Source organism: Poecilia formosa, unplaced genomic scaffold (genome assembly GCF_000485575.1).
Source record: "Poecilia formosa unplaced genomic scaffold, Poecilia_formosa-5.1.2 Scaffold341, whole genome shotgun sequence".
Lineage (NCBI taxonomy): Eukaryota > Metazoa > Chordata > Actinopteri > Cyprinodontiformes > Poeciliidae > Poecilia > Poecilia formosa.
The window spans coordinates 411,372-426,010 of NW_006800280.1; the positions used below are offsets into that span (position 1 = coordinate 411,372).

Genomic DNA, 14,639 nt, shown 5'->3' on the forward strand with positions numbered 1-14,639 from the left:
AAAAAAAAAAAAAAAACTTAAGTCAGTCTTTGTATTCATTTGAAGTATTTTTTAGGACCGGTTTGACTAAAACCACATGAAAACATGCAAGTTGAAGCTCATTTGAATAAAATTACTTTGTAAAATTTGTTTAATTTAATTAGATTCAGGTTTCAATTGTTAAAAATACATGAGAACAGGTTAGCCAGCTTAGCATATTTAGAGATGTTAGCATAGAGAGCGTCTGTCATAAGTTAAAGCTTGTTTCCATTATTAATTTATATTTCTATTTTATTAATTTAGGACTCATAGAGAGAAAAAAAAAACAAACAAAAAAACCAAACCTGTAAATATGCCTCTTCCTAAGCCAATTTTAAACCAATATTTCATCATTTAACATGGGGAGCAATTCTATAGTGTATAATACAATTTCAACTCTAAACATTCCTTTTCCATGTACCTAGGTTATTCTTGTCCAAAGATAAAATCTCATCACTGTCAAAGTCTCAAAAGAGCAACAAAAAAAAAAAAAGAAAAAACTTTACAAATTTAGCTTCACTGGAGCTGAATTTGTAAAGTTTTAAGTTTTAAGTCATGACCCCAGAGCAAACACGTTCTTTTAATTTTCCAATTTCATAAAGCCATTTCGGCATGGAGAGATGATCTGTGAACACGGATGTTTGGATTAAAATCTAAACATGGGAGTGAATGGGTGAACAAACCTGGAATGCGAAATCCCATGACTCATGTCAAGAAAGTCCCTTGTCAGAGCATTGATCTAGTACGCCATCTACTGGTGACATGCTGAACCACATGGGGGTGGACGCTGAGCAATTTCAGTCTTTTCATTGTAAGCTAGATGAGTTTGATCTTGTACTAATCTCAGAATAAGGAAAAATATGTGTCTCTTTTTAATTCAGAAGTAATCTTTATTTGAAAACTACAGAAAGAAGGTACAAAAAGAATCTGGCATAAAATTACAGAACTCCCAAACCCCATAAAACAACCACAGCCCAACAATTCTCTCAAATATGTGCAACAATATATTTGGTTCCTTCACTAAGTCCTTGAAAGGACTTTGACATACAGAGCCTCCCATGATGATGCATAGCTATGTTACATGAAGATGGGGGTGGGAGGAGCATTATATAACCCCAGAGCATGTCTGACATTGTTTTAATGATGTTTGATGTCAGTGTTGATGCTCCTTTTGGAATTATGGTCAAAATGTTGAAGTTTTTCACTTAGCAATAATACATTCTTTCAAAAGGTTTTAGGAGGTTTTATTAAGACCTTTGTAAAACAAAACCAAATAAATTTCACCTTACAGTCCTGCTCCTTGGTCCAGACATACAGACGACAAGAGATGTTTGTTAGTCATGGACAACGACTTTTAGTTGGCAGAAATTACTCCAGCTCCTTACTAAAACAATCTTGCCTTGCAACCTACTTTTATTTCTACTCATCCTTTCATGGGTAACCCTTCAGTTACTGAACTTTTCATTGATTTTAGTGTCATTTTTTTAATTTTTGCTGTTTTTGGTGTGCCAATGAGATCCTCTGACAAACTCTGATTTTAGCTAAAGGATGCAGGTAAACTGTCAGCTGAACTTTTGGTGCATCAGAACAGTAGTCCCAGATTTTCTTCTAACAAGTTTGTTTTTTTATTATTTTTTTCTTTTAGCTGAACAGAATAAATGTCTTTAATATTTAAAAAAAATCTGTTACTTTAAAGTCTCTGAACACAGTCTTTCCTTCAGCGGAGTAGTGACGCCTCATTAGGTTTCATTGTGGCAGGAGCTCGATTTGCTTTTGTCCACCAAGTTGGACGTGAAGTGCTTTGCGAACAAGTGTCATCATTGTAAACTCCTCGAAGACGAGACAACTCGTTCCAACAAAAACAACAAGCCCTCAGTCTACGATCCACTCTCTGACCGCTTAGGTGTGCTTCACTTGTGTTATGATCAGAGGAGAGTTGTTCTTCCCGTCCTGGCTTAGGCAGGGGCTGAAGATCGGGTACACACTCTCGTTGAACTTATCCATGAAAGTGTAGAGGTGCTGACGTGCCTTCACGTCGTAGAAAGAAAGCTGGCCGGCCTCGTAATCCAAGAAAAGTCCTACTTTGCTGGGATGAGACATCAGCGCCAGCGGCAGGCGAGTCTCAGCAAGCGCCTTCACCTCCCCGTTCTTCAGCCACAGGCACCAGTAGCCGCCCTCAGGGTTCAGCTTGATTTCGCCCTTGCGGCGAGCCGTAGCGCGCGCCACGCCGAGCGTCCAGGCCGTCTTGCGCCCGACTTCCACCTCCCAGTAGTGGCGGCCGGAGTGGATGCTCTCTCGGCCCAGGACGAAGAGGGCCGGGTTGAAGCGCTTCGGACCCTCGGAGTGGGAAACCTTGTGCTCTTCGTATTTGACCTGCTGACCTTCATGAGTAACGACCAGGTTCTTTTGGGCCGTGGACGGGTCCAAAACAACTTCACCTAGAAAGGAAAGGATAAAGCAGGGTAAGACGGTGACCGAGGATTTTTTTTTTTTTCACAAGTTGCATTTCCATTAACCCTAAAATTGAGCAAATTGAAATTATGATAGTAAATTTGCTTAACACGACAATTTTGAAAAGAACTCCCATTTTTTGCTAAAAAGTTTTTGAGCTAGTATGAGGTGATTTTTGTTGTTTTTAATTTTTTTTTTTTGGTCAAAGCGAAATAAACATATTTCACAAAAGTGCAACGGAAACACTTTTCGCATCACACAAGTCACATGATCAACAAAAACTAAATTAAAAACTACATAGGTGACAGGAAGTAGTAGGAGGATGATTATTTGTTTTTGTTCTGATCGCTAATAGATGACAAGTGCTAGCTCATGTAACTGCAGTTATATGAGATAAACGATTACGTCCGTCACACCCAGGATTTTTAATGATTCATTGCATAAACAAGCTTACTCACTTGTGATTTTAATTAAATTTTATTTAATGGAAACACCGCAATTGTGAAAATTTTTTTTTTTACATTAGCAGAGCATAGACAAATATTTGTGCACATTTGTAATGGAATTGCAGACACAGATAAATCAAACGCTGGATTCAAATATATTGAATTTATATCTGCTTTCTCATAAGGGACCCCTTGTAAAAATCACACATTTGCCCTACACTGTTTGCTTCATACAGAGCATCAGGGACTCTCATCTATTGACAAACATTTGCTTCCTAGAGGCATAGACTCTGTTGAGGTTTTAAATTTTACCCAATCGCAAACGTTTTTCCGTGACGTATGTAATGTGGCAGTTTGACGCCATCACCAAACGAACGGCTTTGTTCACTTCATCCTCTGCCTTTGTTAAAACTACAGGCAGACTTCAATTCTAAAACAATGTCATTGTTCACAACTTCTTCTTCTGCTCATTGATTGGCCTGGTTGAAAATCTACTGGAGAAATCCACTTCAATGGGAGAAATCCCAGACGGAGCAAATAAGGAAGATAAAAACTGAGCAGAATTGAGAAAGAAGGCAATGGCCAGTCAATCAAATGGGCAACATTTAGTTGGATTGAGGTCACATGTGATAGAAAGTGGCTCCATCTTGTGGGCATTCAGGAGAACTGAACATCACAGGAGTTAAGAACCTCAAGACACATTTTATGCACCAACATGTGCAGAAAAAAACACTGAAGGGGATTACTCACTGGCATAGTTCTGCACCTTCCGGAACTCTGAAAGGAATAAAAACAAAAGACAAAGTTTGAGAGAGAAAATAAGTCAACACGTCATCAAGCAAAACAAGTCGAAGCTAAAGCAGATGGTTCGGGCTCGTGTTAACCATGATGCTTGGGTCTGGAGCTGGAGACGCTGCAGCCATGTGCTGCTGTCACGGCTCTGCTGCAGCATCGACGCACTCTCCATCTGTCCAGTCATCTTGGATGTGTAAAACGCAACGATGAATCACTCTCCTATTCTGGAAAGCGCATTCACTGACCTACATATGCCTGATTTCACATTTGCATAGACCAAATTGTCTGTATCAGACAAGGGATTATGAGGTTTCTGGGATATTTGCATAGAAGTCAAGACTGGAACATGGCAAAGGATGTAAAATCTAACAGACTTAATGTTGATTTTTTTATTTTGTTTTCTTTTATTAGGTTATTCCTAACCTTTTTCTGGAAGAATGCATTCATATCTACTTTAACCCCTAGAACCCGACGGACCCACCGGTGGGTCCAGCTGCCATGACCTCGGCTCGCTCTGTAAACAAAGGCTCCAAGTGCCTTTAAATTTTTTTTATTTTTTATTATCCGCTAAAAGAGGCTTTGATCTTTCAAAAACTATTCCGCATAAAGGTTTTGCCCAAAATGTTAAGTTTAAATTTATTTATACCCCCTGAGGGTGTAAGAGGCTTGTTCACATTTTGTCGCATTACAGTTAAACACTTTTGGGGACTTTTATGTGACAGAAGAACACAACTCAACATAATTGTGAAGTAGAAAAAAATGTACATTATTTTCAACTATTTTTATGAATAAAAATATGAAGAGCGTTTTGTACATTTGTATCGGCTGAAATGATTAATCGGATTAATCATCATCTAATTTAGTCATCGGTCAATCATTAACTGGAGCACACAGACTCAGAAAAAGGGTATTTGCTGAAAAAACATAATCAGAGAAGTAGCTAAGTCACAACTGTGCAAAATACATGGATACATCTTGCATTTAATAAAAATTTCCTCCACAGGAGTTATGGCTATCTAAAATCAGACGGTATGAAGTGGTATTTATGCTAAATTAATGTAATAATTATTGAATAGTGAATAAAAAAACATTCTAAAAGTTAAATTTTCTTGACATATTTTGTAGCATTTGTCCCAAACTTTGTAGCAATGCTACAAAGTTCCTAAACTTGGGAACGTTTGGGAACTTTCCCAAGTCAGGTTCCATGACACAACCCTGCCTTAAGCAACAATCTTATATTTGAATAGAAATTAATTGGTGTTTGAGTTTGCTATATGAAAACAATCAAAATCATTGCCTAAAATAGAACAAAACAAACTTTTTGTTCTTTCACATGACCAGTAGTTTGTATTCACATTTCAAACTCGGTTGGTTTGACGGTGGCTCGCTCACCTTTTGCGTAAAGTTTCTTAAGCTCGTCCTGGAACTTCTCGATGAGGCCGCTGACAGAAGAGCGGAGCGTTCCCAGGTAGATGTCGGTGTTTATGCTGACCCCCGACCAATCGGTGTACTCGGGCGAGTGGGACAGCGTGGCCAGGTTCTGTAGAAAATAGAACGGCGAGATGAAATGAAAATTTAATGAGCCTCAGGGGTGAGGTAGGGAGGAGAAGGAAGTCTGCAGTAAAAATAAAAAAAAGCTGCACTAAAAACAACGACATGGAGCTTATTTAGCGTCCTCTTTATCTTAGGAGCTTAACGGAGGGAAGAAGAAGGCTTGTTTTTTTGTGAATTTTACGCTTTACGCCTTTGCTTTCCCAGTGTGTACAATATTCCAGGCTGCTAACTTCAAAGACTTCTTTTATGTCCGATACAACCCCTGTTTTATTCACATGAAAAGTCCGGGAATAAAGAGGCGAGGGGAGGACTAACACGCTCTGTCGGTTCATAGAGGTTTTTGATGTTGTGTGTCTGAACTCCTAAAGCAACCACAACTGATTGTCCTCCAGGTAGCTGGCTCTAACGGTAGATTTCCTGGCTGGATAATTTGCACTTGACAATTTTCTTTTTTAGTATTTCCAGGGTGTCAGTGCATCCTTAAAAAGTGTTAAATTCATATATATAAAATTGAGGCCTTAAAATGTCTTAAATTCATTTAAAGAACAGTAAGTTGGCCCTAAATACGTTAACATCTTGAACTTGATAGGACTATTTAATGTCATATATTCTTTGTACTTTTTTGTTTCTCTCTGAACTTTTCTGTCCAGGCAAAAGTTTGAGTCGCGCACAGACATCTTCACTGAGTGACTCTAGATGGTAGCGGTTACTCTTAACTCACTGTTAACATCCCCTTTCTAACTAGCTAGCAAGGTGATGTTAGCTAGCTAGCTAGTTATCGATAGGTATCTAGTTAGATAGTTGGCTCCTAAGTAGATAGTACTGGTAACACTGCTAGATGGAAAAAATGGCTAGTTATAGTTATCTAGCTAAATATCCTTGCTAGCTAGGTAGATAAGACAGTTATTGATAGGCATCTAGTTAGCTAAATAGATGCCTAGTTAGCTAACTAACTGTTAAGTACTGGTAACTCGCTGCTAAGATACTAGATAGAAAGGATAGCTAGTTATAGTTATCTAGCTAAATAACCTTGCTAGCTGGTTAGGTAGATAAGATAGTTATTGATGGTTATCTAGACACTTGTTTGCATCTATTATGTGTAATAAAATTTTTTTGCCAGTTAACTGGATGAAATTTGTACATTACTTTGAAGACAGGTCTTAAATTGCATTCATAATGTTCTTCAAATGTCTTAAATTTGACCTGTAGAAACCTGCAGAAACGTTGAATTAATGAAAGGAGGCACTAGTTATTTTGTGATTTCCTGGGAAGTCTTGACTACCTGCAGGAAGACCACTTTGTCCTTGGTGTGTGCGTGGGCCTCCAGCTCGTTGCTCCTCCTCCTCAGCTGGCTCAGCTCGTTCTCCAGACTCCTGGCCTGCTCCTGGGCGTGGCGCTCCGCCTCCCGCTCCCTGGCGGTGATCAGCTCCACCATCTCAGCCTGACTCTGCTCCACGAGCTTCTGCAGCGCGCCGTACACCTGCCAGCTGTCCTCAAGCTCCTTCTGAGAGCTGGCCTGCAAAATACGTAAATGTTGTCTTGTGAAAGATGAGAAAGACCTAGAGGGTGTCAAAATGATGTCGGTGTTTTGGAGGCATGACTTGGGTCTTGGCAGACAGGATATATTGGTATTGGCCCGAAGTTAGCCATTTCTCAACATGTCAATATCGACTGGGCCAATATTAACAATCAATGTTTTTCTATCTTGATGGTCTTGTTGGGTATCTTGTTGTTCATGATACCCATCTTGGGGTATCTTGGGGGTTGGTCATGTGGTATTTGATTGGTTATGTGACAGGTATAGTGCTACAGCGCAGAATTGTAGGGTTACTAGAGAAACTATTTGCATTTGTTTTATATTTTTCTTTCAAAAAACAAGTCTCTGTTTTAGTTTCTCTTACAGTGAAACCGAAAACAGGATTTATTTTCTGTATTTTTTGTCTTTAAAAAGATACATTATTTTTTTTCACTTTTTAACCAGATGTGACTTTTTTCTATGGATATAAATGGGAACGAAGCTCTTAATCTTTACCATTTTTATGCTAACTTCTTTAATTTTATTTGTAAACCAAACAACCAATTTAACAGCCAGGCTTAAGAAGCTTCCAAATATTTTGTTTTATTATTATTATTATTATTATTATTATTATTATTATTATTATTATTGTTGTTAGTATTGTCATTTCAAATTTTGTCTTCCCAAAACAAAATTTTGGGAATTTCTGGTTTCTCCTGATACATGACATGAGAAAAGCTTAAGTCTTCAAAAAAAAATTAGAAGCAAATGTATACAATTTAAAACTAAAACTGAAAAGATACCAAGAAAATTTTATCTTTTCTGCAATTTTTAGCACAATAAATTTGAGTCTGTTGTATCCCTCAGGTTGAAATAAAACCATATAATCTTGGTCAAAGCCAGGGCGTGAAATGTTGGTCATATTTCCTGAGTCAGTCACTGAGAGTCTGTCTGCCAGTCACTGTTCAACCGGACAGGCGGGTTGTGTTTTCCCCGAGCCCCGACGGAAATCCCAAATAGCTTTCCACTCCCAAACTTCTCTCTGCATCGGTGTGAATTTCTTGATCCCAAAAACATTTTAAACCGAACAGCAAGTAGGGAATATAAGCAAAATCAATACTTGGGTATTGCTTTTATTAAGCTTTTATTAAGCAGTACCCAAGTGTTGTTAGCTATCCTATTCAGAAAGATCATAAAGAGCAGTTTTTCCCCCCATAAGATTAATTCCTCTAAGAGTGCTAAATATACCAGAAAAGGTTCTAAACATGAACAGATACACTCGCACACAGCAGGGTGTGTACAGTAAAGACATTGAGGCCGTATTGACCTGTAGTAACTTAATACTAACTGTATTTGACAAAGCAAAACATGAAGCAAAGAGTTTCAATAAACCTGCTACATGGTGGCTTTCACCTAATCAAGACATGAAGCTGAAATACACTGTAAAAAGAAATATGAGAATTATATTTACAAATATCAGTCTGATAAACCGCTTCCTCCCTCTTGTAACATTTGAAAACGGGACACTGAATAGATTCTAATGTTCGGCCAATTACATTTTTATCCACTTATATGACCTTCCTGTAAAACCATTCAGGCATATGATCCTCCACACCTTTATTTTTTCTAAACAATTAGCCATTAAGTATTCACAGGTAAAATCAGCGCGTGAGAATACAAATGGTAAAGCATTTACACCAGTCCCACCGGTTGGACGGCGTTGGACAAGCACCAGAGTCCATGTGGGCGAGAAAAACAAACAAACCAGAGAGAGAGAGCGCAGACAACGTCATGAACCGGAATGTCTTTCCTGTTCCCTGCCAAAGTGAAGTACAGAATGAAGGGGTCAAACGGGTACTGTGGGGTATTTATCAGCTCGTGGTTAATAATCCAGCCTTGAACCGAGAGCCATTGGTGAAGCGTTTGAGCTTTGAAAGATTAAAAGCACTTCATTACAGACAGGGTAAATATTTAACAGCCACTAGGAACAGGTTGAGGATTGAATCTGATTGGCTGTAAAAAAACAAACACAGGTTTATATTAGGCGTAGGCCAGCATGAGATTCTCACGTTAGGATAAAAAGGTAAAATGAAAACATGATTTAACTGCTTTTATAAAAACAAAAAAAAAGTCAACACAAATGTATTGTTCCTAAAATTGTAATGTTATCTAATGCTGATAGTGTAGCAAAAATATGGGGTAAAGAACTTCATTTAGCATAGACTAGTGTACCTTTTTATTGTTACAAAGTTTGCCAAAACACAACCTTTGGAAGAAACATTGTTTTGTTCTGTGTGAAGAAAAATATTTCCAAACTTTGAGGCTTGTCTTTCTATGAAGTAATGGAAAACTCTAGCTGTCTTTACCCAGCTGACTAATGGTATATGCAACGGGTGGGGGAGGGGCAGTCCTACATTCCTCAGTTTCATACTGCAGGTTAAAAGAGAAACTTCAGTGAGCGTGGCCTGTTCTCTGCCATCTTATTACGAAGACTTTAAACTGCCGGAACTTTGTGACGGTAAATTTTAGCAGTATTGAAACTTTAATTTATTAAAGCCTTGGCTTTAGTTCACACAATCTCCAGTACTTGGAAATGTTACTCCAAGTTATACAAAAATTCCAGGTCTGGTTGTTCTTTACCAGTGGGCACACTTCTGCTATTTGCAGAGCAATGTTTTGTTGAGCGTTTTTGCTAACTTTGAAAACATTTAGCGCGCTTAACTTCCCTTAAATAAATTCTAAATTCTAAAGCACTAATTTTCTTGGTTACGTTGTAAGCTTTCCGTTCAATACAATTCAACATCTGCATTGAAAATTTGGTTATTGAAAATTTGAATTTCTATTATCCTATACCATAGAAACCCATCATCTTCTAAGTTCCAAAGGCAAGATATTGGCTTTTATTACATTAACCCACGAACATATTCATCATGCAGTGGACTCACCTTGATGACCTTGATGGATTGCTTGATCTCTTCCAGTTTCTTGGCTCGTTCTTTGATTAAGTTTTTCAACACTGACCTCTTCTTTCCCAGATTGGTCTGAGAGAGGGAAAATGGAGGATTTTGGTTATTAAAATCAGTTGTCCACCTGCTAATTGACAGTCTGTCTTTAACGTTAGTCTGAGTAAGAAGTTTATATCAGCAGAAATAAGTCACCGCTATCTTATCTTGTCAAATTGGCAGCCTCAGCACTTGGACTGGATACCTTCTGTAACCTCAAGATTATATAATACACCTTCACCTAGAATAGGAGAAAATGTCTACAGCTCACCATCTTTTTCTTAAACTCTTGGTCGACGGAAATGATATCGTGGGATTTGTGTGTGGCCTCGGCACAAGACTTGCAGATGCATGTGTGGTCGGTGCAGCAGTACACTTCCAGGAGGCGTTCATGTTTCTTGCAGATCTTTTCCTCCAGGTGGAAGGTGGGTTCAATCAGACAATGTGAAGTCAGAGTCTTGACCTACAGCGCGGAGTTGTGGAAGGAAATATCTGTTAATGAGTAGACAAAGGTAGTCATGACTACAGGTATAGGCAGATGTGAAGACGGACCTTCTTGTGATGCCTCAAATGGGCCTCGCAGTAGGATCCAGGGCAGTTCACGCAAGACTTCAGAGCCTTCAGCTTCCTTCCGATGCAGGCATCACATGGAACATCGCCGGGCTGGGCGAACTCTCCGGTGTCCTGCGCTGGAGAACTGCTGTGACCCGAGTCTGAGCTCATAGTCATTGAGCCCCCTCGCGAGGGGCTTCCCGAGGCACCGCCAGAGACCACCAGACCCTGGAACTGGGAGGATATTTCGGCCAGGACCCGGTTGACGCTCATCTCTGGTCTTCTGGAGTAGCTCTTCTTGCACATGGGGCACAAGAACTTCTTGCTGTGGTTCCAGTAGCCCTGTAGGCAGGCCTTGCAGAAGCTGTGACCGCAGGGTGTAGATACGGGCTCCACAAATATTTCCAGGCATATGGAGCAGGTGAACTGGTCCTCGGTGAGGGCCCGGCCACTCGGAGAGTTGATACCTGGGAAACAGAAGAAATGGAAAGGTTTCAATATTTTGGGGCCACTGCTCATAGCTGAGTAAAGGTCTTTTAAGGGAAAGTGAGAAATATCCCCAATTTTTGTAGAAGTTGGGGTGTTATGTCGTTGAGAAGATGATTTTTGGGATCTACCAATAAAAGGTGTTTCAAAATAAAGCTTAATTAAATGTGTTCGCAAAATTCATCCTGAAGAATGAATCTTGTTTTTGATTTATGAAAATTATCCATTATAGACGCTGGTGAAGATGTTTTATGCAAAAACATCAACTTTAATGTTAAGTTGACAAAAGTTGCCCATAGGAATGATGACGTTTCTAGATTGTTGTTTTTACACCTGCAGTCATGATGACTAATAAACACGTCTGGCAACTTCAATGAAACTGCCCATTAAAAATAACAAAACCATGAGGGTGAGCCGTCAGTCATGTTATTTTTGTGAATAATCTCTCATCATTGTAACATTTTTTGACTTATTTGGCAACTATACATTTCAGTTAATTAAGAAATTATGTTTTAATTTTTACTTTTACCATTTCCTTCCTTTTGGTTCCATGCAAGCATCAATAAATATGGATACGGAATATGGATTTTGAAAATATGATTAAATCCCATCACTGTGTCCAGCTTAGCGATTTAAAAAACACACTTCTTTATATTATTTGTATCTTAAGGAAGCCTTTTTAAAAATAAGTAGTTTGTAGAGGCTTTGACTGCAGTGAGAAGAGGTCAAAGTCATCAAGTTGCTTAGAAAAATCAGCAAAGAATTTAGAAATATTTTTTTATCTTCAATTTTGTTATCACAATAAATTCCACAAAACTATCATGATGACATCTAAAGTATACAGTAGAATAAACAGCTAACAAATGCAAAATGATCTATATCGTTTCACTTAAAACCTAAAACTTATTCAACTGGAGCTTTTTTGTGGTGCAAAACCTAAATTCATGAATTATAAAGGCCTCATTTAATATCATTTTATAGCCTTGAACAGATTCCTTCTTCCCTTAGCTAAATATTTTTGGTGAATTAAAAACATATATATTTACAAATGCTGAAATCTGATGCACAATTTAATTTATGTGTACATGATTTTCTAGAAAATACCATTGTACACTCATGTTTTGTTGAATGTGGTTTCAATCTTCACATCCACATGCCGACTCTTCTGGAATATGACAGCAGTGTCTCTTGTTGAAACCAAAATACCTTTAAGTCTTGTAAAAAAATAATTTATGGAAGTCACATGTTCATAATACTTCATAGTTGATAAGTAGATGTTAGGTTATTTAAAATCTTTGTAAAACGAATGAAAGATCTCAGAATAATACTTAAATGAAGTACAATTGACTTCTCTTTCATCTTTTTGCAAACTCTCATGCTGTGCCTTAACGTGAAACTTTCCACATTAGCCGTCCAGCGGTGCATTGCACTAATCGTTCACACGCCGTTGAACATCCTATCCGAATGTAAATTGCTCAAACCATCCAAACCGCACTAGGAATGGGTCGTTTTACCTGAACGAACATCCCGATTTCTGTAGCTGTGAGTCTAAAACACGAACATCCGCACATGTGGGGACAAACGGCTATTGTGAGATTAAGGAAAGATAAGCAAAGCCCTCGACTGAGTTTCATAACAGATTTTGTGACGTGACGTGAATGACGTGTAACGGAGAATTCTTACTTCCCTGGAGGTTTTTTAAAAGTCACTCTGTCCCGTGGAGGGAGAGAAATTATCTAAGGAATGCAGACAATCTGGACCTTCTACCCCCACAGCTCCTGCTTTGGCTTCAGGAGAAACGCGCACTTACACACACAACATCTACTGCCGCTTAAACCACATCATCAAACTGCAAGTCAAATCGAGACACCTCTAAGTTAGAATCTTTTGATTTCGGGCAAAATAAACAAATACTTGATATTTAACTACCAATAAAATAATTATTTAAAAAAAGTTTAGTCAAGGTTTGTGTCATAAATATTGTCTCAAATTTCACATGAAACATAAAACTGATAAGAGTTAAGAAAACATGGATGTCAAAGTAGAACTTACTCATGTTTTTTATTTTGTCTCTGACGTGGAGCGCCGCAGTCCTTCACCTCCACCAGCCTCCCGTGAATCTAAGAGCAACAGGTGCAGTCTCAGCTCTTCCTGAAACCTGACGTGGCCCCTCCCACTTTCAGTGTGGCACACCCAAACTTGTCTGTCTTTTTATTATCTTGGTAGAGTAAACACTCAAAGCCCTAAAACCAGACGGGTGGTTTCTGCATTGTTTGACTAGAGCTTAATCTGTGAAGAACCATGACTCTGGAGCCTTTCTTTTTACGTCTGCTCAGTGTGCGGTGGGTTTACTGTATTATTGGCTCCCCTGATAAAGATGTGAAACAAAAAACCTGAAACAAATACATCTTTTAAGGCAGCAGGATTATTTTATGTAGAAAATATGTTAATTTGAATCATGGTAGGAATAATTCAATTAACCACAATCATTGGTGCCTTTAAACGTCCCTGTTAAATTAACTGAAGCTTTTTTTAAAATCTACTTTACTTTTTAAATCAGTTTTTCACCCATATAATGAAGAAAAAGGAAAGCATAATTCTCAGTTACCGTCGCAGAACCTCAGATATTAAACATGCCAAGCGATTTCTGTAGTCGTAATGTGATCATTTTTTTCTTTTTTGGCCTTGTTTTGTAATCATTTCAGAAGATTTTCATTTTGAAGTCATATGTTTGGTAACGTGTCTGAGATTTTAACATTTTTTGTGAAGGTGAAGAAGCAAATCTTGGCCTCTCTTTAAAAGAGAAACATCTGTCCCCTTTAATAATTCAGAAACACTCCAACCCCTCGGAGGACGAGATGAAAGCGTAAAGGGGAACCGGTCTGAACTGAGGCGAAGTACATCTTCCCGTCCCTGTGACTCAAGAGACCACGTGTCGTTCTTATAGGTTGAAGAACCAAATGTGACTGACGGCAGCTTTCTTCTTGTTGAACACATTCCCGTCTTGCCTCAGTCGCTGATGAGTTTGTTTTTCAAAAAACTCGTCATCTAAACTACAGTGGTTCTCATTTATTAGTAAAACCAAATCAATCAAACGCATGTCAAATCCAGCCTCCAATAATTTTATAGGACATGCAGTATCATCAGAGTTGCCCACGTAGTGGTTGGTTACCTTGGCAACCAATACAACTAAGTGAAAACTTAAAGGTGTGTTAAGCTATCACGTTTTGTTTTCACACACTGAAGTCTCGGCCCGCTCATCTGTTGATGAAACCAGGCTGTGAAAACTGATGTAGCCTTACTCTCTCTGAAATATTTTAACAGTTCAATTAAAACCTACTCAGCTTCGGTTGAGTTATTTGGTTCATCTGTTGACATCCTTTTCTTTAGATGAAACATAAAGGTCAAAACCAATCTGTTTAAACATCTGACTTAAGAGTTTGCATTCCATTTGAGAAAAGGCTATTCATGGTGTAAAGCTCAATCACATTAGCAGCGAGAATCTTAAACATGGACTATAATCAATGTTCATGGATCATAGTCTCCTCCTAGGGAGTCCTAGAAGACGCTGGATTAGAGGTTAAGGCTTCGAGGCAAGGATTTGTGGAGAGTATGACCAATTAAAATTGTTACTGAGTCGGAGACGGAAAGATGGGGATACCAGAAGAGTTGAGATTGAGATTTTAGTTTCACTTTGTGGATAGGCATGAAAAGGTGTATGAACACAGGTTCATTTGTTACCGTTTCATAATTTAATTTTAAATAATAGACATATTTTTTATGAATAGAAAATGTAATTTTTTTCAGTTTATGCCATCT

General features: G+C 38.4%; 1 protein-coding gene across 1 annotated transcript; it reads right to left on the reverse strand.

Annotated features, from left to right (window-relative positions):
- Positions 1–885: 885 nt before the first annotated feature.
- On the reverse strand, positions 886–12,975 carry btr12 (bloodthirsty-related gene family, member 12). Its single transcript, XM_007573974.2, has 8 exons — positions 12,873–12,975; positions 10,335–10,801; positions 10,054–10,245; positions 9,726–9,821; positions 6,547–6,780; positions 5,103–5,250; positions 3,666–3,692; positions 886–2,456 (listed from the first exon to the last, which is right to left on the reverse strand). Exons 1-8 carry the CDS (start codon positions 12,874–12,876, stop codon positions 1,918–1,920), a joined length of 1,707 nt encoding a protein of 568 aa, XP_007574036.1. The 5' UTR covers positions 12,877–12,975; the 3' UTR covers positions 886–1,917.
- Positions 12,976–14,639: the final 1,664 nt, after the last annotated feature.